Here is a 23,242-nt window from a genome sequence, read left to right on the forward strand (position 1 = left end):
AAAAACAAACCTAAAAGACACAAAATAACATAAACCCAATATTAATATAAAAAAGGTCAGATTTGAAAAAGGACAAAAGCATGTCTATAATTCACATACTGTAAAGGATGTGTGGTATCTAGGACTTCAGATGGGTAAGAAAACTTAGCACATTCTATGCTCCATTGGGTTGCTGAGCAACGGGGGAACAGGGGTTCCTAATTAAGTCTAATAGTAGATAAAACAGGTTAGGACAATTTTAGGTGCTAAGAGAATAACTAACTCTTCAATATGAGTCAGATTCCACCAACAGTCTAATACAGAAAATGGCTGCATTGATTATAGAATGCAGAAAATATTATGGCTTGAGTTCTAGGTAAGTTAAAGTTTGTAAGTGCATGGCAGGGAAGTTTTAGACATGGGTTTTGGTCTGTGGTTCCTGAAAATCCCTAAAGAGGTTGAGGAGAAGAGTTAATTATTTAATTTTCAAGAAAGTTTGCACAGCCCTCCAGATGGATTTAGGATTCGTTCAGGCCTATATCAAGATGCCTAGCATACACAATTCATTCAATATAAGTTATGTAATAAAGTAGTCTTTTAATTTGGGAAAATATATTTTCTTCACTGATTTGGACAGAATACCTCATATATGTACACTGTTTCCCCAAAAATAAGACATCCCCTGATAATAAGCCCAATCGGGCTTTTGAGTGCATGCGATAAAATAAGCCTCCCCCCCAAAATAAGCCCTCCCTGAAAATATTTAAACACAGAGCTGGAAATCAGGTAAGACAGCAAGAGGAGCCCCATCTTGCTCCACGCACCCCAAAATAATAAGACCTCCCTGAAAATAAGGCCAAGCACTTATTTCGAGGTTCAAAAAAATATAAGACAGGGTCTTATTTTCGAGGAAACACGGTAATAATTCTAAAAATTACTTTATTTTCAATGGAAATTATTGAAAAAATTTCCATGTATCCTCAACTGGTGCTGTCAGGCTGAAGCCCAAAGATGCCACAATGAGGTCCAGTTGAGTCCAGTTCTTTATTTGGTTACACCTAATAGTCAGAATCTTGCCAGACTAAAGTTATAACCTTGTAACTGAATCGATATAGCCCAGGGAATTCCAGGATGTGGCTATCCTAAATCTTTTCCTCCCTCCTCCATTGTGTTCAGGTTTGTGAAGTCTCTCATCTTGATTCCCCATCTGGAATGTGGTGCCTCCTTCCTGGGAAGTCATGGGCCTACTGTGGACATTTCACCCCTTCTTCAGGTGCATATTCCATCACCAAGGCCACATTGACTGATACCAGCACTTCCCACTAATGTGAAAATTTGCAATTTTAAAATGATTTGGAAAGAAGGTGTTGGGGCTCTCTAAGCTTTGCCACCCTAAGCTACTTAGTCTTAGCCCAAAGCTGCTTCTGAATGCCTACTTTTACCAGGGATTTTTCAAATAAAATCTCTCCTGAGGAAAAAGACATTTCACAAGGGCTGTATATTAATTATAGCATTACCTTTTCAGACATAGGTGAGTCTTTTGGAGACAAGGAAGGAGTTGGCAGCAATAAGAAGCACTTGTAATTCAACCTAACTAACTAATATCTATAACTGTTGCTTTTTAAAACATTTTTAACACCCACGAAAATAAACCTTTTAGGACAAGTGGCAGGATACTTGTACATTTTCTAATGTCTTGAATTAATTGTCATATAGAATTAATTATATACAATAAGTGCTTTCAAAGTACAGGAAATAGTTAAGAATTACAATGCAATTTACATTTAAGAAAACCATGATGTGACTGTGCTTCTCTTACCAACTATAAAAAGTGTTTTTAACTGCTGCACTAAAAAGTCATTTTCAGTACACCTCCCTTTCCAATCCTTCTAACTCCTTTGATCTCTATTAAAACTGTTTCTATTAAGTTGCTGTACTTTTTTATTTGAGGTATCTTAAAAAAATAGAAAAGTTTAGGACGACAGTCTAGACAGTGTGTTAAAAATACTCTTTTTTAAAAATAAAGAACATAACATATTTATTTGAATTATTACTCTATTTTATGATGGACAGCATATAACTAATGAAATACCTGGTGTCAAATTATTTATGTGTTCTTCATACTATTCATTAACTCTCTTCTATTTTGTATTTTTGTATTCTTGTTTGTTTACAGATTTATTATTTTTCATTTTGGGAGAAGAAAATTACCCAACTCTAAAACTAAGCTTTTAATTTATTAGCAAAATCATATTATGATGGTACTCCATGTAAAAGAGGTGCTAGACTGAAATTCCTGTCCCAAATACATTTTAATGTGGGCATCCCCTTGTAGTCTTTGGTAAGTAAAAATAAGACATGAAATAAACATTAGGCATCAACTCTTAAGCTCTCTGTCAAGAGTATACCAAGGCTTCTAACCACAGAGTTCAGCTGAAGGTAACTATCTGTCAAATGTAATCTGTGAAAGTGAATATGCTTAAGCTTGTGCTATGAATCAACCAAAATTGCTTTGGTCTTATTGACATTCAGCTGCAACAAGCTGCAACTTCCTGAGCCCAACAACACCAAGAGAGCTTCTGTGACAGAAAGCTTAAAATATAGAGGCAACTAACATCACAATGGACATGGTGCTAAACTTTATGATCCTTCCAAGCTCCATCAGAAATTGGTCAGTCAGTCATCAAGTAGACAAAAGGGCCAAAAGCCTTTGCTATATTGTATAGCCTTCAGTGAATCTCCATGGTTAATAAATCATCAGAACTATTATCAAGGAGGTACAAATATGATTGACAGATAAAGGCCACTTGAAGCCACCATAGTCTCACCTACTCTTTCCTGGAATTTTTTGGGGGAGGGGTAAAACAACTATCCACGGAGATAAAGGTTTATCAGTCATAGATTGGGATTTGCCAAATATTGTATATTTTGTCAAAAATGAAAAATGTTTGGCTAAATGTTCGGCCTGGCCTAACCTCTCTTTAAATCTTTTTAAAATTTTTAAAATTTCTAAATTTTAAATTTTGTCTTATGAATTTGGGGATTTTAAATTTCGTTCTCTGAGCCAATTATTTAATTGTATTTTAACAGTTTTTTAACATTTGTATTATATGTATTTTATTTGGCTGTTCACCGCCCTGAGTCCTTCGGGAGTAGGGCGGTATACAAATTTAATAAGTAATAATAATAATAATAATAATAATAATAATAATAATAATAATAATAATAGTAATAAATGTTTGGATTTCTGTGGTTAAGCAAAATCTACCTGGTTTGGTATGTTAATCTGTCAGACTAGAACTTGAGAAAGCTGAATTCAAGTCAATTCTTAGCTATGAAAATTCATGTTGCATCAGTCATCTTGCATCAATCACTCTGTCTTAGCCCAAAGTTACCTACAGGTTCTTGATATGGGGGGGGGATAAAATCAGGAGAGATAATAATATAAATTACTCTGAGCTCTGGAGAAAATGAGTAAGAATATGAAAAACGGTTGTAGGGAGGGGATGGATGATCCTCAAACACCAATCTAGCTAATATAATTGCAAACTCCCCCCCCCCCCACTATACAAGGTATACCAAAAGATAGGCTCAAAAACCATAGTATTTATTTATTTTTCCAGAGAAAATGTTATTAGGAATCTTCAAAGGCCATGCATCAAATAGTAGTCAGTAAGTGACTAGAAGAAAATGGCAAGCCAATTTGAACAGTTATATATGCTGATCAACAGCATTTGAAGAATTTGCCAACCCTAAAAACATTTATTTTGCATTATTCTTTCATTACTTACAACTTAAGGCCTTATCAGATAAATCTACCCTAGTCATCCCTAGAGACTCAATGTTCTGAGGCAAATGTTTACTAAGAAAGGTCTTTATGGTTATAGGACACTATCAGATATGGTTTTGAATCAGCACAAACTGAACTGAGGTCCTGCTAATCAGTCAACAGCACTGCCTGGCACTTTTGCACTAAGCTCTGACATTCTCTTGCTGGAAAATGCCCAGGGGCACTGTTTGACTAATGGTGGGGGCTCAATTTGCTTCCGGTGGGGATTTGGATAATTCCCAAGCTCCCTAAAGCAGGGCTTCCCAAAGTGTGAAGTGTTACCTCCCTTAGGGAGGTGAAGACAAGAGTCCAGGAAAGTGTGAAGAACCTTTTAGTTATAGTGTTACAATAAATCTACCTTTCCCTCATTTAGTCTGTAGATTTTTAGGGGAAGTGTGTATATTAAGATTACACTAAAAGGAGGTGTGATGGCAAAAAGTTTAGGAATCTCTGCCCTAAAGCCTTTGGGAGAATTGCCTGAATTATGCTGGTCTTTTTTCATGACTAGCTTTTAAAATCTGGTAAAAGGTTTTGAATGGTTTTATTGCTGGATTGTTTATGCTGCTCCTCTATTTTTAACATTTTATTGTTGCTATTTTATTTTACTCTTCCCTGGGAGCACTTGGGCTAAAGAGCAAGTCGCAATATGTTATTAAGCAAAACAAAACAAAAAGCTCCAGAAGGCTTTTTCACAAAGCATCCACCTATTCAACTTCACTAATGTTACAGCAACCATTATTCCAGGATTTTTCCTAGACCATAGAACATATGATATTGTTCATAACAATTGTCCTTTCTACCAAAAGAGGAAAAACAAATTGAGAAATTCAGATTTCAAATAGGGGGGAAGAGTGGGTTTAACCGCTAATTCTCAATACTACTCAAACATTATTTTGAGAGGTTTATACAAATTTATCTCCACTTGCACACCCTGATCCCTTCTCACAATGTGACCATGTGAGTTATAACTTATTTATTTATTTATTTATTTATTTATTTATTTATTTATTTATTTATTTATTGGTTCGATTTATATGCCACCCTACTCCGGAGACTCAGGGCGGTTTACAATGCGTTAAGCAATAGCCTTCATACTTTTGTATATACCTGCTTAGTAGGGCTTTTGGCCCCCCCCTAAGCGGTCATCTTATTGCCCCAACAAACCGGGTCCTCATTTTACCTACCTTGGAAGGATGGAAGGCTGAGTCAACCTTGAGCCTGGTGAGATTTGAAGTTGCAGTAATTGCAGGCAGCTGGTGTTACTTAACAGCACTTTAGATTGCTGTGCCACCAAGGCTCTTGGTGTTAACTTAACCATGTTAGCCACCAAGGCTCTTATATATATTTTGATTTTAATTCTGAATTTACACGTTTTCATTTCTGAAATATATTATCCTGCCCCAAAGGAATAACCCTTATGCTGTTTTTATGGAACCTGAAATCTTTCTTTGAAACATGTTGTTTAACCAAATAAATGTATTCTCTATTCCAGAAAAGATCAGGAGTCAGCATTCCACCACTCAGAATGTTGCTCATTATGCTAAAACACAGCTTCTAATTAGTTCCAATAAATATCACAATGTCTGGATAATGGGAATATAGATACCGAAAATAAATATCTATAAATATTCTTACGTACAATTGACAACAGTCTCATTTTTTCCCCTCATAGTAATTTGCAGTCTACTCTGAGTTTCTCAAATTTCCAGTGTTTTCTTTCTCACTCCATGCTTTAAGTGTGGACTTTTCCACAACATCATTAAATGTACAGTTGTGAAAATATTTAGAAACAAGGTGGAAAAAGGCAAATGTGTTGGTTGCTGGAGCAAAGTGTTAAGCTGTCTTTCTTCCATATATTTACTATTCAAAATACATTTGGCCTGAGAAGAATCCATTGGCATTTTTAGATTTCTTGACTTTTTAACCACACCCTGTGGACATTCCTGCCCATCTGCATCCTTTACAAATATCTTTGTGATTATCTGAGAGGAAAAGCATTCAATGTTTGATTGATCCATTCACCCCACTTTTGTATCCTTTTATTATCTGACCACATGGAAAGAATTTGATGGTATCGGTAAGACAGAGATACAACCAGGAGGTTATCTAGTAATTCCTTAGTCTCAAAGCTATTGGGGGAGGGGTGTGTGGAGAGGCTCAGAAAAAGTTGAGAGGGAAAGGGGAAGATAGAGATGTGTCTCCTAACCTTTCCCTCTGAGGATTTGCCCACTTCTCTGCAAAGCTAGGGCACAGACATTAGACAGAAAAAGAAACCTCATCAGGGGATCAGAGTGACAGAACTGTCATAAAACAGAGGATCCAGAGAGGATAAAAGGGGATTGGTAAAGAAGAGTAAGGGGGAAAGGTAGACGAATAGGGTCGGGAAGAGCAAGTTATCTCTTTCCCTTTCTTTCTTTTGCCTCAGGCCCATATCGGCTTTTCCCTTTTTTTGACTTAACTGGGATGAATTTTAATTGCAGCTTCTTGGCACGTTTCATAGGCTGTATATTTTCCACTTGTGTGGAGTGGATTTCCCATTCATCACAGGATTGCAAGCAAAATCCCCAGTGCATTTTAGCTTTATCTTTCAAAGTTAGCTTTGCTTTAAATAAAATCAATAACTTTTGAACCATTTTGGCTGTCTATTACATACTCCCACATATGTTTCAAATCTAATGCTGACATGGTTGCTTGATCCTACCTGTTCACCATATCAATATACAAATTCTGATGGGTAAATACAGTTCACATAGTAATCTTCAGTTCATGCTTCTTTTGGGGAACATGGGCATTTGTTTTAGAAATGAGAACAAACAAATCACATACTAACATTTGGTAGTTTCTTCTTTTAAAAGCTCAATATTTCACATATTCACTGGTTAATCCCTTACCTCTTCAAATCCTCTCCTTATCCCACCAGTGATCAAAGTCCTTGACTATTTCTTTGGCTAAACAGCAACATTCAATATAACCCAACTAATTTGTATTGCCCTCAACATCTACAAAAACTTGGCTGAATCAGTCAAAGTATTTACAAGAGAATTTCACTTTTTTTAGTAACTGCTGCAAATTCAGTATCATCTTTCACCAATATTACTACAGTTCTTCCAGCTTTATATTGGTTTCCTTCCCACACTAAAACTCTTTCTCTATCTTGGCATTTTAAATCCCCTTTCATTTTCTTGGTTGTCTCTCTTATTCCAATAATATCTTTCTTATCCTTGAAAACACGTCACTCCAATTCAGCAGTCTTATTACATATGCTCCTAGCATTTGTCTAAAAGATATTTTAGCTTTTCTCTTTGCCCTCCTTTACTTTTCTGCTTCACTATCTCCTACAGTACTAATCCCTTCTCTATGGGAAATGGTGTTCCTTCAATCCAAGACTTTTCTTCTTTTTTTTCTTTTGCACAAAAGGCCACTAGTTCAACCTGAATCCCACAAAGAACTACATAAATTAAAAGAAAAGGAGAAACCAATGATGGGACTTCACTGAGCAATCTGAAGCAATTAACGTGATGTTGAAGAATTAGCAGATATTCATAAATTCAACCATACTCAGAAGAGAGATCAGGGGGGCGGGGGGGGAAAACCAAAATATGGTCTGCCCCTGAAATTGCCTCAGCTATTTCACTTAATCTAGGAGGTTCTTTATGAGCAATTTGCAAAGATCTATTCAATGCAGAGGAATATTTCAAAAATAACAAAACAATGTGTGTTATTAATAAGAACCTTATTAATCCCTAATGGGATTCAATTTAGTCTCAAACAGATCCAGTTTTTCAGAGGGTTAAATTAATTCTGCCCAAATCAGGCCTGTCATGGGACCATCTTAAATTAGTCCACTGACCTCTGGGAAAAAGAATTGGAGAAAAAAAGTGGCTGAAAATGCAATTATTGATTATTGAACCCACTGACAAAGCATCAGGAGAGGAGATTTCCCCCCGCTGACTGGCCACTGTGGCTAATCCTGGCCCATGCTACTGGCTGGCCAATGTTGAAAGGTCCAGTGGTGGGTTCCTCCTGGTTCGGCCCAGTTCAGCCGAGCCGGTAGCAGTGACAAAATGACGTCACCAAATCGGTTCTTCCCCCCCCCCCACCCTCCCACCCCCCCACATTATTCTTATCTTTTATTTGGTCCCACCCCCAATCTATTGCTGCCTCCTGAGTCCCAGCTGATGACTAGAGGGGAAAAAAACTGTTTAAACTCTTGCCGCGGTGCTTCAAAGGGCCGTCCTACAGCTGATCAGTGTTAAAAGCAAACAAATTAGTTGGGTCGTAAGTGCGAGGACCTTCCAGAAATGACTCTGACCAGCTAGCCACGCCCACCTAATCACATGACCTCCAAGCCACACCCACAAAATAAGCCACGCCCACAGAACCAGTAGTAAAAAAAATTTAGAACCCACCCCTGGAAAGGTGTAACATTGTCATGAGCTCTCCAGGGACAAAGTCTTGGGAAATAGGAATCTAATATTCCTGAAATTGTGACTGAAGAGCCAATTACTATAATTTCGGTAGAACTACTTGTAGGAGATGTGATCAGGTAGCATGCTGTTGGGTACAGCACATCATCAGGATAAGACCCACAGTATTAGTTCATCCGATTGAAATAATATATGATTTCGTGACTTTAAGCTGGTGCAGGATTTATTACTGGGCTGTATAAAGCCTGCAGTATTTAGTTACTCTGGTTTTCAAAATAAATCTTTGCGTACTAATTGGTGAAGGTCTTGTATACATATATATATGTATATCCCTAAAGAATTGTATTTAAATATTTTTCTAGTACATCACTTTAAAATTATTTTGTGATTTTAGGTCTACATAATACCTATAGCTACCCAATGCAAAATAGCTTGACTTCTTGGCCTTAGTTTTTCTGTCTCTAGAGCAGGGGTCAGCAACCCGCGGCTCTGGAGCCACAAAGAGCCTTTATCCCTCTGCTGTGGCTCCCTGTCACTCAAAATATGTGTCACGATTGCCAATGTGCGACACCCGCCGGCACACAATTTATTGAGCTTTTGGACCCCCCAGTAATCCAAACATGAATAAATAAGTTTTTTAATACATAGCATAAAGGTAAAAAAACAATATATGCAGTGTTTGTGGTTCCCGGTGTTTTCTTTTCTGTGGGAAACGGGTCCAAATGGCTCTTTGAGTGTTTAAGGTTGCTGACCCCTGCTCTAGAGTATTCATCAATCTCCTACCTATCCATAAACTTTACAGGATACTATAGAAATTTCCTAGCACCTACTTTGTGTCACTGTGACTCTAAAAGAATTTCTACCCTTCGACCACCTCTGTTCATTAATCTACTTTACATTATTTTCTCTGTATGACTTGTGTTTAGGCTGCATTTATGAATATAGAGTATGAAGTTATTTTGAATTTATAGAGAGTTGCTCTGAAAAGTGTTGCATGTAATTCTAGATTATACACTGAAGAAAGCTATTTTACTGTTACTGATTTTTACATTATTTTTGTGATGTTGTTTATTATTATAACGTTTTTATCTTGCCTTTTTATATATTTAACTCAAGATGATAAACATTCCTAATACTCCTGCTACCTATTTTCCCCACAACAGCAACCCTATTAGCTGAGTGGGGTCAAGAGAGACAATGATTGGGCCAAAGTCCCCCAGCCAGCTTTCATGCCCAAGGCTGGCCTAGAACCCACTCTCCTGATTTCTAGACCAACACTTTCTCCACAACACCAAACTAATATCTTTTTGATAAGCTAGAAGATAGATGAGACAGATACACAGCTAGCATGTATAGATCATTGATCCTGTTCCTAAAGTCCTATCTGTGGTTTACAGACTATGTTCCAGGGAACATACACACCAAGTTTAATAGAAATAATAATAAGTAATGAGGACTAGTGATAAGCTTCTCTGCGAGATTGAATCAAACATTTGCTATTTACTTCTTGCTTTAGATCATATTCTAGGTTCAAAAGTGGCCTGTCTAGTGCTATCCGTTAACTGTTTCTAGTATAGAATAAAGTGAATGAGAAAACCAATTTTAAAAGTGGCATATAAATTCCAAATAAGTGAAATGCATGGCTTAGGTCTAAGCTATTTAAAGAACTACCTATTTCCCTACTGTCTACCCAACATACTCTGTTTATTAGTGGTCTGTTTTTTATTGGTCCTACTAGGCTAGCTTTGACATCAACAACAAATTTAGCTTTCTTCATGGTACAGGCTTATAAAATAGAATAAACTGCCACTGTAGTTGAAGCAAGGCCCCCTGCTTACTAAATTTAAAAACAGAGTGAAAGCATATTTATTTTCACTGACCTTTTAAAACCATTGTTCTAGCTTTTGTGTTCTATACCACTTACATTTCAGTGCTTTTGCTATTTGTCAGCCACCTATATCCATTAAGCAAATGAATGGCAAACACGTAGTCCAGAGGTGGGTTTCAGCAGCTTCTGACCAGTTCTGGAGAACCGGTAGCAGAAATTTTGAGTAGTTTGGAGAACTGGTAGTAAAAATACTGACTGGTCCCACCCCCATCTATTTTCTGCCTCCCAGCTGATCAGGAGGAAATGAACATTTTTCAGTAACCTTCCCCTGGAAGTTTGTGAGTTGGTGTGGAGATTTTATGGTATCCTTCCCCAGCCATGCCCACCAAGTCACACCCACCAAGCCATGCCACGCCCACCAACCCACACCCACAGAACCGGTAGTAAAAAATGTTGAAACCCACCACTGACATAGTCCTTGTTATGTCACTTAACAACTGTTCAAAAGGTTGATGGACTTCCAAAATTTTACTTATGGCCTGTCCTTGAAGTTATAACTGCAGCACCATCCCTGTAGTCACATGTTCACATTTCAGGTGCTTGGCAACAGACTCGCATTTACAACTGGTATCCTGTGGTCACATGATTGAGTTTTGCAATGTTTTGTTTTTTTTTTTGGTTGGAAAATGGCAAAAACACCCATTGGATAAAATGAGTTTGCCCTTACTAGTATGTGGTTCATTTAACGATCATGGTGATTCACTTAACAACTATCATAAAAACAGTAGTAAAATTGAGTCTGATTATGTGGGGAGAGGAGGGGAGAGGGAAGAGGAGGGAGGGGAGAAGGGAGCAGTGGTGGGATTCAGCCAGTTCACACCACTTTGGGAGAACAGATTGTTAACTTTCTGAGCAGTTTGGTGAACAGGTTGTTGGAAGAAATTATTAGGGCAGAGAACCGGTTGTTAAATTATTTGAATCCCTCCACTGGAAGGGAGGGAGGGGAGGGAGGGGAGGGGAGGAGAGGGGAGAGGGGAGAGGAGGGGAGGAGAGGAGAGGAGAAGGAAAGGAAAGGGAAGGGAAGGGAAGAGGAGAGGAGAGGACGGGAGGGGAGGGGAGGAGAGGAGAGGAGAGGAGAGGAGAGGAGAGGAGAGGAGAGGAGAGGAGAGGAGACACGCTATGAATGTATAATCAGAAATATACTGAGTTGAGCAGCTACTTTTAATGCTTGCCACACTGAATATTTTCTACTATGGTCTACTTGACCACCCTACTTATTATTCATAAGATAAAATATGTTAGAACAAATTAAAAAAAACACTTATTCTAACACAGATCCTTGAAGTAGTCTGCTTCTTACTTTTCTCCATTGAGAAACCTGTTCATTCATTGCTGCTCTTTGCTTTCTATTTTTAACTAGTTCAAAATCTATGGAAGGAGAGGTCCTCCTACTACCCCATGACCACAAAGTTTGCTCAGGAGTCTTTGATAAAAATGCAGCTATAGAGAAATCCTCGATGGCAGGCTTTGTGAGCCTGAGACTGCAGTTCTTGCTTTTCTATCCATACTTGTAATGAAGGAGTAAATGTTTTGTCTGTATGCTTGAAATTGTCATGCGCTTGTCATTAAGCATAAAATATAGAGTCCCCAAAACATTCCAGAGAAGAAGGAAAAAGAAGATTTTACAAATTGGAAAGGACAAGTTTTCTCTTGATAGTCAAACAGTTATGATGTAAAGTGGTCTCATTAAATCATAAGTACTTTAACCTTTTCTTGAAAGAACTGGAAGATTTAAAGATTTATAAAGAAATGTTGCCCAAACTAAAAAAAGGCTCACATCTGACATGTATTGAAATGATAATGCTGATTTCAATAGGCATTTTAAGAGCATTTTGCTCCCAAAGGAGTAATTCAAATCCAGTTACCTCTTTACATTTTGCATTTAAATTTCTTTTCTAAGGCTTTTAATGTGGCACTGCCAAAACATGGCAAAGTTATGCAAATGTGATTGAGCAAAATAAAAGCTAATATGAATATTATTAAATAATTAGTGATACTGAATATGTAATAAAACATTCCCAAGTGGCAGTTAGATGACCCATTTCACTCTAGTTTTGGTATAAGTGCAAATGACAACATACTTCTGTTAAGACTCTTCAAAGTTCATGATTCCTTTATTCATTTATGGAGGGAAATATATAAACAAACATTAGGAAAACAGCAAAATAATCTAATTTTACATGATAGCCACTTCTGACACTGTACAGTAGGGCTAGTGATGCTTTAGATTTTTAGCAACATAGCAACTTGAAAAATACAATTTTTCTGAAACCCTTTAAAACAGCTGAATTGATAATGTTGTTTCAAAGAGATATAGATGGGTACTACATTTGTTCTGAAGCATCTTTTTGGAAGGTAGTCTAACATACTGCATGGCCCTTCTGTATCATTGCAATCCCATATTCCCTGCATAGAATGTGCTCTCCCCGCTTCAGCTTTTACCTTAGATCTAGTTAATAAATTCTGTAGAACCTTTAGATCTAAACCCTTATGCTAATTTTAGACCCTCTAGGTTCATGGTGGAGCTGCTGAATACTACTACTTCATGGCATTTGCTCATAGTACCAGTACAGAGGTCAGCTTTCAATTTTATGTGCTATTATGTCAGCCCCAAAGGAGATACTAACTCACTGAGTATGACACTAATGATTGATTATGAGTTATATGTAGTTGTGTCCTTCGGCCAGTGGAACAATTTCATTATTTTGAACATCTAAAAGTTGCCTACGATGGCCAAAATTCTGTACACAAGCCTCCCCCACCCTAACAAATGACATACGGAATCTGAAAAGTACTGAAGTTTAGGTATGTGTTGTATATGCATATAGCATCTTTAGTGGTGGATTAGAGAGTCAGTGCTATTACAATGATAGTACTGATCTCCTACTTGTTAGGTATTTAATCCAGGAACTTTATCTCTTCTCATTCAACCTAGAACCTTTTTTTATAAGGCAAATGCTATGTTCAGCACGGCTAAGTATCTTGTGAAATATTTCAATACCTATTTTACTGCTATGCTTGCTTGCTTTACAATCCCGTGATAGATATTATATGCAGGAACGAACACTGGTCATTGTTAAAACTCTGTTAAGGAGCGCAGTTTGAAATAAAGAAATGTATCCTCCTTTGTCCCCCCACTTTATCATAATATTTTAAGTTAAATTCTTCCACTTTAACATTTGTTCAGAGGTGCCCCTCTCATATAATACAAGACTTTAATACTGATACTAAAGGTTATTTATTTATTTAACTCACCTGCACGCTAAGATGATTCCATTTCTTCACCAGAATTCTCCCCAGTGTCATTACTTTTATCGGTAACTGCAGCCCATTTATAGTGTGATAATAAAACACTGTCTCTTTCTCAGAAATTGTAAGCTTGAACACAGTCTGCCCATGAACAGTTTTCTCCACCATACACCTTTGGAAACAATAAAGAAAACAACACTGAAGATGAACTTCAGGAAGAGCAGTGGGATTACTAGAGAAATGGGGCAGGGGAGTAGTGATGCAGGTGTGAGTAGCCAGGTATTTATAAAGCAGGAATTAAGTTTAACAGAATTAAAGTCAAATAAGTTATCATGGAAGGTTTCTTATTTTAAGCCTCTGTTTGGGGCTCTTTCTCTTCATCAAATTTGTATAAGTAATCTGGATTTGCAAGAGGTGGGTGCCAATAAACAAAAGACAAAATTAAGTTTCAATGGGTCAAAACTAATAAGATGATATTTCCAACAGATATATTTATAAATTGATGGCTGAAGTACAACAAGTTAATAATAAACATCCCTCTGTATAAGCAGGATCTAGATGTTTCAGGATATTACATGTGCTTTAAAAAAAGCTAATGCAATCCATCATTCAGTTAACAGAAGCATAATATCTGGGCCACTGGAAGCAACATTGTACTCTTGGTACAATTTAAGGTCAGTGACACATTAGGCTACCTGCACAGAAGGGCAGTCAGTACACTGAGAATAATGGCAAAAAAATTCTAATATGAACAAAAGAGCTAAATATTTTCAGGGCTTAGTGCAGGGTTTAAAAAAAAATCAACACAGCAGCCCTGGTGGTGCAATTGAATTTCCACTTGTTTTTTTATGTATATTACACATATTCTTGGTATGTTTAGTCTGGAGAACATAAAGGATAAGCAAAATAATAACCTTCCAAATTCTGAAATACTGGCATTCACAAGACAGTGTAGGATTTGTTCTGCTACTCTCTAGAACCAACAATGGAAATTACAGTCAAGCACATTAGAAGAAACTTCCTCATAACAAATGTTGTGTGTCAGTGGACAGGTTGCTTTGAGAAATATTTTTTTCTTTGTTTTAGAACTTTAAGCAGAATTTGGATAACCATATGTCAGGAATTTTGTAGTGGTAGGCTATACTGCAAATATTTCTTGGTCATAGAACTGGTTTAGGCTAAAACCACTTGAACTCCATGTTGATAATTAAGAAGGACCATTTGTGAGCTGTGGGAAGACATGGCATCTTGCAGAAGTCCAACATTGTTGAGGGTAAGCCTGGGCTATGTAAGAAAAGACATAATGTTTCATTCAGGCCCCACCAAAGATACTAGTTGTTTCAGGTGAAAATTATTTTCCTGCCATTTCTTTATAGCAATAGCACTTACACTTCACAATGTTCTACAGCCCTATCTAAGCAGTTTACAGAGTCAGCATATTGTCCCCAACAATCTGGGTCCTCATTTTACCAACCTCAGAAGGATGGAAAGCGGACTGACTACAGAATTTTACTTCACCATCGATGGGATGTTATTCTGAATAAAAAATGTTACCTTAAGGGGAGGGGAGCAGCATTGGACAATTAATGTAGCACACTCAGTTTTGTTACCTAAACTGCAGCTATTGTTTTACAACATCTGCTGCGTGAAGTCACTACCTCACTTTGCCACTTAATAACTAAGACAGTGTCCACGGAACTGTATCCTAATGTGTAATAAAGTTGGTAATTAATACTGATAAATTGATAATTATCAAACTGATACTACCACATCCAATATTGTACAAGCAGGCTTTTTTTTTTATTCAGGCTTTCCAGTTGTCCTATTTGAGTCATGCTGATGCAGTGGTTAGAACGCAGTATTGCAGGCTAACTCTGCTCACTGCCAGAGTTCGATCCTGACCAGCTCAAGGTTGGCTCAACCTTCCATCCTTCTGAGGTTGGTAAAATGAGGGTCCAGATTTTGGGGGGCAATATACTGACTCTGTAAACCGCTTAGCAAGGACTGTAAAGCACTGCAAAGCAGTATATAATTCTAAGTGCTATTGCTAGTTCCTTTGCATGCCATCAAGTTCTCTTCCAAATGGTGAGCCAATCTTCCACAGAAGATATTCCCCCTTGTAGGAATATACAAAAGGGGAGAATCTTTGCATTTGAGCAAGATCAGCAAATAAATGCAACTGGATTCCATCCTTTATATTACAATGCTATGTAAGCACACAATAAAACATTTATTCATAAAACGTTCCAACTTTTCTAAAATTCTTACATTAGTTCAAGGTTAAAGGGCATACTATTTCAAAGAGAACTTTGTTGTTTTCCCACTGCAGTTCGGTTAAAGAGAGACACGATTCTTGCCCAGAGACTGGCTTGTCACTAACTCACTTTTAATCAGACAAGATAAATGAAGTTTGACCATTATTCTCTTTCAGTAATGATTCTGATCCCATCAATTATTTGTCAACAGAATTTTAAGTGAACTATGCAATCTGCAATGTTGCTAAAAATGCATTTCTTAATATACTGCTGATTCTGCCTGCTTGTAAACATGTTGGTTTTTCAATATCAAATATTTGTCAAGGCACAGCCAAGAAGGAAAATATTTAGGAACTGGATTTATTCAGTTCCTGGATAAACAATAATTGGATAATCCAAAGTTTATTAATTTTGCTTATCTAAAAACAAATATCTCCATATGTGGACCCCAACAAGTGTCCTGCCTTTAACAAAGGATGTGACCCTGATGTATAATACTTTAAAATCCATAAAGTTTTCACAAATGTGTGATTTACAACTAATTTCCCATCTGGTGAAAGTATGTCAATCTTGACACAACATAACTACAATGACAAAAAACCTTTCAAGAAAAAGTTGACTTCATATCAAAGAAGGTTTTCAGATAGGTAACTGAAAACCTTCCTAGCCATATCAAGACACGCATTATTGGCCTAGTCTGCTTTTTTTTAAAAGTGAAAAAAATCCATTCAGTTCAATTATTGTCCCAAGCATTAATTATCATTCAAATCCAGCTTGACATCTTTTAATTATATGAATGTATCCATGCATATTTTATCGTTAGAGAGAAATTCTAAGAGTAGTAACCAAGTTTACTAGAATGTCTCTGTCCTATCCAAGTCCAGGCATTTTTATGGTGATGAAGGCAGAAACCACATTGATTGATTCTTTTCACTCTGGCTATCCATACTTCCATTTTAATTCTAAAACTTGTGGAACACTTATGATAGAAGGCAATGGTAGTGGAGGTTTCACTAGTACAAAGAGAAGCCCTTCAATACTACAATTATTTTCATGAAAGCCTTTTCTATCCTCAAAGGAGTGCCACACATAAATCCAATGCCTTCCATGGACCACTGAATTATATATTTTCTTCCTTCCTTCCTTCCCTCCCTCCCTCCTTCTATCCTTCCATCCTCCCCTTTCTCTCATTTCAGCAAATTAATCTGGGCATGGAACAATCTTAAAAATAAAAACAATAACATCACAATTACAAAAACTGAAATACATAGCCAAGAGATCAGTAGTTACATCAATAGCTAACATTATCAGGGGATGGATCCCTTCACACATGTGGGGCCACAGTCTGGATGCAAAACTAGGTCTTTAGAGCCTTACAAAAGACCAGCATGGTTGGGGACAACTTGATCTCCGGAGGGACAAAGGTCTACTACTATGATAGAAAAGACTTGTCTTCTGACCCACTGTAGTCAATATTTCTTAGCCTGCAGGTCCTGGAGCATGCCAGTCCTGCTGGACTAGATCAAACAGGTAGAAACAACTTAAGATACAAGATGGATTCTTAAGTTCTCAGGTCCCAAACCATGGCTTGAAAGAAGACAACGAGCACCTTGAATTTCACCCAGAACACACTGGCAACCAACGCAGCTCATGAAGTATGGTGTCATGCCATTTACTACCCATGCTGCTACATTCTGCATCAGTTGAAGTTTTTGAATACTCTTCAAGGACAGACCCTCATACAGTGCATTAAAGTAGTCTAGATGGAAGGTCACAAGGGCATGAATCAAGTCCTGTGTCACCCCAAAATTAGACGCCATGGTCTGAATCTTTTCCAATCATCAATGTTGATTGGAATCATCCCTAAAGGAAGGAAGAGCAACAGCACACCATAGTTCCAGATTCAATTCAAAGTGATACTATGATTGGTAGTATTGAAAGCTGCTGAGAGGTCAAGAACAATAAAGATGGATGAACAACCCTCATTCCGCTTTCATCAAATCAATAACATCCTGATCATATATCCAAGCCTGAACCTAGCTGAAAGAGATCCATATAATTTGTTAATCCAGAGGCCTCTGAAGGTGCCATAGGACCACCACATTCTCCACAACGGTTCCCAAAATGGGGAATTTGGAGACTGAATGAGAATTATCCAGACTGCTGGATCAAGTAATGGATGCTTGAGAACAGAGTACACTACTGCCTCTTTAAGGGCCACCAGGACTATCCCTTTCCTTTATATGGCTAAATATTTTAAATACTTCATTCATTTCTCTGTTTCTGTATTGCTTTAAGATCAGAACATCAATACATCAAATATGTAAATAAGTGTTTCATATGAAAGATGTAGAAACTTAACAACTGCCTAGCAAATGCTTCCTATTTATTAAATTAAGTCTCTTTGCTAATCATTGGGTTCTTGAATCATTGAATTATATGGCAAGTACAGGGACTTGGTAAATACACATCTCCCCAAAACACAAACTCTCTTAAAGAGATATTTGGAACATGTACAGTATTAGTATTACTGCTGTTCACATTATTAATTACAAATAAAAACAATACACTTTACAATAGCAATGAAAAGCATCTCCTGACAGGGGACACTGTTTGACAGCAGAACAGTATTAAATATATGCCTCGCCTAGATTCTATCTATTTTAGCCATCAAACTTGCCATGCATACGTGAAATCTGATAATAAACGTTGAATGTAAGATTGCAACTGATAGTTAACATAATGTAACTTAACTACTGTATTAATGAAGTGCCAGTTTATGAAAATTCAACCTTTTGCTTAAACACAAGTTCGAAATTAAAGTATAAAATGTTGTTATTTACATTGGATCCACACTTTTCCATTTGTTCAAACATTCAAGGGCTATACATAGAATTTGTTTTCCAGCTGTATCCCTATTATAATAACTTGATTAGGTTGAGAAATCATGATTATGTTTGTATGACATTTACTAGTCAAGGACAATGTTAGTGTTAACATGCAGTCAGTCAGTCAACTGTGGTTAGAGACAGGCTGTTTTAATCCATGGTAGCAGGTTTAGCTATTGCTAAAGGCAATCACACTATGTGAACAACAAAATCCAGTTAAAAACCAAGGAATTGCTCAACTCCTTCTACCCAAATCACCAAGAAAAAAAAATGGGGTCATTCAAGCTGGATGTTACAAAATTTATCTCCCTCTCACTTACTGACTGTAGGGTAAAACAACACTTCTTGTCCTGTAAGACCTCAACAACCAGCAATTACTTTAAATCAGGGCTGTTAAACCCATGGCCTGTGGGCTGGATGCATCATGTGCTGGCCACGCCCACCCCCAGTTTAGCAAAGGGGGGGAAAGTCCTGATACATCATGTGATGCTGCCATGATGATGCAAGTTTGACACCCCTGCTCTAAATGAATTTTTAAAATTAATTTTAAACCACATATTGAAGTCTTTTGTACCTAAGCTTTAAAAACATTCATATACAATTCAGTTTTCTCCCAATAAATCAATTATGCAAAAGAGACATAGCCATGGCTCTGGAGACTCAATGTGGATCTAGCAAATGCCTGGATGAGCTGGCACAGATTATTCACTCTCATTTCTGCTTCAGTCTTCCATTCACCACCACCACCACCAGCCATTTACAGGGCACTTCCACACATATCCATATAGAGTTTACTTGGTTTACAATCAACAAGAGGATAACAAAACAGCATGTTTACACATTCCAGGCACTTGTAGGCCAAAGAATAAATGAAAAGATATAAAATCATTAAACAAGTTTATAAAGAAACAAGGGAACATCAAATGGCAATAACGATAGAGCAGAACTGGGCAACCCTTCTGAAAAGTAGGATGACTTGTTGGCTAAGAAAAGAAAAACCATTTGCTTCATCTGCTCTACTGTGTTTGCTAATAAAGAACACTAACTCAAGTAGAAAGAGTAGCACAAAAATGTATCTGAGACTGATACCATTACCCACAATGAGCAGGTACATAGTCACCCTTGCCTGGGAATATTATTAAATCTTATCTCCAGCAATGAAGGCAGAAGAACATCATAATGTAAGGGAGTGTAAGGATTCTCTTATGAATTGTATATTTGGTATTGACTAGATAAGTAGCATGGGAGAGAGAGCTTCCAAACATGCACTATATTAAAAGTGGAGAAAAATATTTTGAATATTGTTATCAAGAGTACACTGCTTCAGCAATGTCAGGGCTCTTTTGAGGGAAATCAAGGTCAAATACTGAGCTAATAAAAATCCTACATCCCAATTTATACCCATCTTCCATTGTGGCAAACAATTATCCTGTAAACACAGACAACTAATTGAAATAGGAATGGGGAAAAGTGACAGGAATTTGAGAGACAATTATTACTTCCATTTTGCCATATTGGACAAATCTTTCCTTTCTACAAGAAAAAGGCCCAGAGTGTTCACGTTAGTCCCAGTTGCATTGTACAGAAGATATACTCACCACATAAGAGAATTGAAGCAGACCTTGTGGTCAACAATGAGTGAAACTCATGTTTGCCATAGCTACACCAGAGAATTAATATTGAAGTTCAAAAACGTCTTGCTGCATCACTTTTTGAATAGGGATTGAATGTTTGATGCCCTAAGGAGCTATAAAGAACCAACAATGTCTTAATCAACAAAAGGATTTATCAATCAATGGAGAAAGAACCTAATTTTTTCCTTAATCTATCTCTGGAGATTCACTCTAAAAACTGGCTCTAAAAACTGTCCTTCCTTGCAAAATACACACAGGTAGGAACACAAGCATGCAAACTGAAACACGTAAGCCTCTGTGGATGAGACATCCATGATCACAGAGCAAGAGTTAAAACATTTCCTCATCTACACTGTCAGTGGATAGATAGTAGGCATAATGCTATTTCTATTTCCCAAGAAGGAAGCAACCCATACAAAGATAATCACCTTAATCTATTACTGCTCCCCAGACATCACTCACCAAAATGCACAAGACATCCCAAATCTGATTCTATCATGCACCGTATTACTAGAGAACAACTTCTGGATTTAGCATCCTGCCCATTCCATCCAGTCCACGTTGCACACAATGTTCCCTCATATCCACATTCCAAAACATGACACAAAGGGATGATTACTTATCTTATCAAATATCTCAACAGTAAAGAGATGCAACAGAGTCCTATTTTATGTAATGAGTAAATGAATGATAAAGAACACCATATTCCTAGATTATAGGAAAGATGAATGAGTAGAGTTATAACAATGCTAAATAATAATGCAGAAGGCAAAAGCTCAAAATAATTAGTCCAAGATGGTTATTGTGCACAACTGAGAATATTGATCTCAAATCTATATTCCATTATATTTAGCTGGCTACTATTTTGTTAGGCCAAATATTTCCATAGACAAATTATATCTATTCCCTGTCTGTCCCAAAGGTGCTTTTTCAAGAGGCAACTGGACTTCCTTATTTTTCTTTGAAGATGTTTCACTTCTCATCCAAGAAGAAGCTTGGATGAGAAGCAAAATGTCTTCCAAGAAAAACAAGAAAATCCAGTGAAAAAACACCTTTGGGACAACCTATGACGATCTCCATAGATATTCCGTGTCTGTTCACAGAAAGATTTCCCATCCACTATAATGGCCATTTCCACCTGCCACAGTGAATGCAGCAGGCATAACCTAAGCATCATAAACACTCGGCATGGAAGAGGGGGAGAGAAGATGGTCCCGAGATACTTCTACATGTAATCAGCTGTCCCAATCACCAAAACTTTTGACTGAGGCAAATGTTATCTGGATTAAGTTACTATAAGTGAGCTTCCATGGCTACCTGTTGACTAACTAGTTCTCCCTTATCCAACACCATGCCTATTTGAAATAGAAGTGATAACAGTAGTTCATAAATAAAATTTGGTAATTAGCAAGATAGCAGGCATGCAGTGCAATCAAACAGGTAATCCACAAATGTTGCCGAAACAGTTAAGTAAACCTGTACCAAGAAGTATTTCTAAGATTACATAAAAACAATGTTAATACATTAGTGTGCCATTCGCTTTATATGACCCCAAAAGAAATTATGTCTATTATCATGTTTGATTTTACTGGTTGAGTAACCATCTGGCCAGCTACTTACATTACACCTTCTTTCTCAGGTTTCAACCATACAGTTAAAGTAAATGAAACATCAAGCTTCCGAGGACGAGGAGTGGAAAAACAACCCTTTTCACCATGAAAAATAATACTTGTGTTGCTAAAAGACCCAGGAGGCACATCATTTTGATCTTGCTGGATAACATTGCCCAGGCCTTCTGAGAGCATGGCAGCGTAGGAAGCAGGAGATGATCTATACGGACACTTCTGAATGCAAAATTGCCAAATACAGACGTTAATACTTTCAACAACAGCTGAACTTTGACAAAAAGTAGTCCTTTCTGGCAATCCACAGGTCGCTTGGGTTGGCACAATGGAAATGTTCTTGAAAGCACCCACATTTTCAAGACTTGGGAAATGTCCCTGTGAACTGGCGAGAGGTAAGGTTGTATAATAAACGGTGATGGATGTTTCAATGGCATGAAGCAGGAAACCACAGTGCAGAACCAGGCAAATCATGTTTATAGGCAGGCTGTTTCTCGATAAGGCACCCTAAATAAATAATGACCGCTGCATCAGTGGAAATGGCCTTGGGCAGCTAGTTGAGAGATGATGCAGCATTTCTCCTTAATTTGAAATCCTGGCAGCGTTGAGTTTCTTAAGTCGAGTGACATATACTTGGAGCACAGTAATACCTAGAAATAATACAAAAATATTTAAAAGGAATTGGTGCTTTATACCATAAACAGTTATATACATACAATTCAGGCCAGACTGACCTAGATCTGTCAGGGAGGAAAAACCAATTGAAACTGAAAAGTCACTTGCAAATCTTGACATATTCACTACAATGGTATATCTCTTGATTTATACTGTACGGTAATAACACCATGTAAATGAAGTGGCATAGCTGTCTAAGACAAACAGAGCGCATACAACTTTCTTATTTACCAATACTGCAGGATTGTTTTAAGGCAGAGGATAGAATATTTTTAGATTGAAATTTTCCATGAATATATAATAATAATAATAATAATAATAATAATAATAATAATAATAATAATAATAATAATAATAATAATTTTATTTATATACTGCCCTTCTCCCGAAGGACTCGGGGCAGTGTACAGCCAGAATTAAAACATAAATATACAGATATTGTGGTTAAAATTAATTAAAATCATTAAATAGTTTTGGCCGAATTTTAAAACCCAAAATTAAAACCCAATTTAAAATCATTCCGTTAGACAGCCCCGCCTGTCGGAACAGTAGGGTCTTGAGGGCACACATATCTGAAACAAGTTCACATTCTGCTGTACATTAAAAACTCTTCCGATTCCAGCTGTAGAGCTACTAAAACCCACTTAGTTACTCCATAACTGCAATTTTATCAATTCTGCATCTGAAATATGCAGACACTTCAGCCCCACAGTATTTAATCATTGGATTTATGCTGCGACGAGCAAAGCACCTAGCAATCTATTTACAAATGTGTACCTAATCCATTTAAAAAAGA

At 37.2% G+C, this 23,242-nt stretch overlaps 1 protein-coding gene across 1 annotated transcript in view; it reads right to left on the minus strand.

Moving 5' to 3' along the window:
- The window catches only part of USH2A (usherin), a 474,981-nt gene extending 452,736 nt beyond the window's left edge, over nt 1–22,245 (minus strand). Inside the window, exons 1-2 of the mRNA XM_070957393.1 lie at nt 21,770–22,245; nt 13,379–13,544 (exon numbers count right to left, since the gene is read on the minus strand). Of these exons, the coding sequence (XP_070813494.1) occupies nt 13,379–13,544; nt 21,770–22,245 (642 nt within the window). The remainder of the gene's footprint in view (nt 1–13,378; nt 13,545–21,769) is intronic.
- Between the last annotated feature and the right edge of the window lie 997 nt (nt 22,246–23,242).

This window comes from Pituophis catenifer, unplaced genomic scaffold (assembly GCF_029215685.1).
Source record: "Pituophis catenifer annectens isolate HBS135680 unplaced genomic scaffold, rPitCat1.0.hap2 SCAF_1, whole genome shotgun sequence".
In the NCBI taxonomy this organism is placed as follows: domain Eukaryota; kingdom Metazoa; phylum Chordata; class Lepidosauria; order Squamata; family Colubridae; genus Pituophis; species Pituophis catenifer.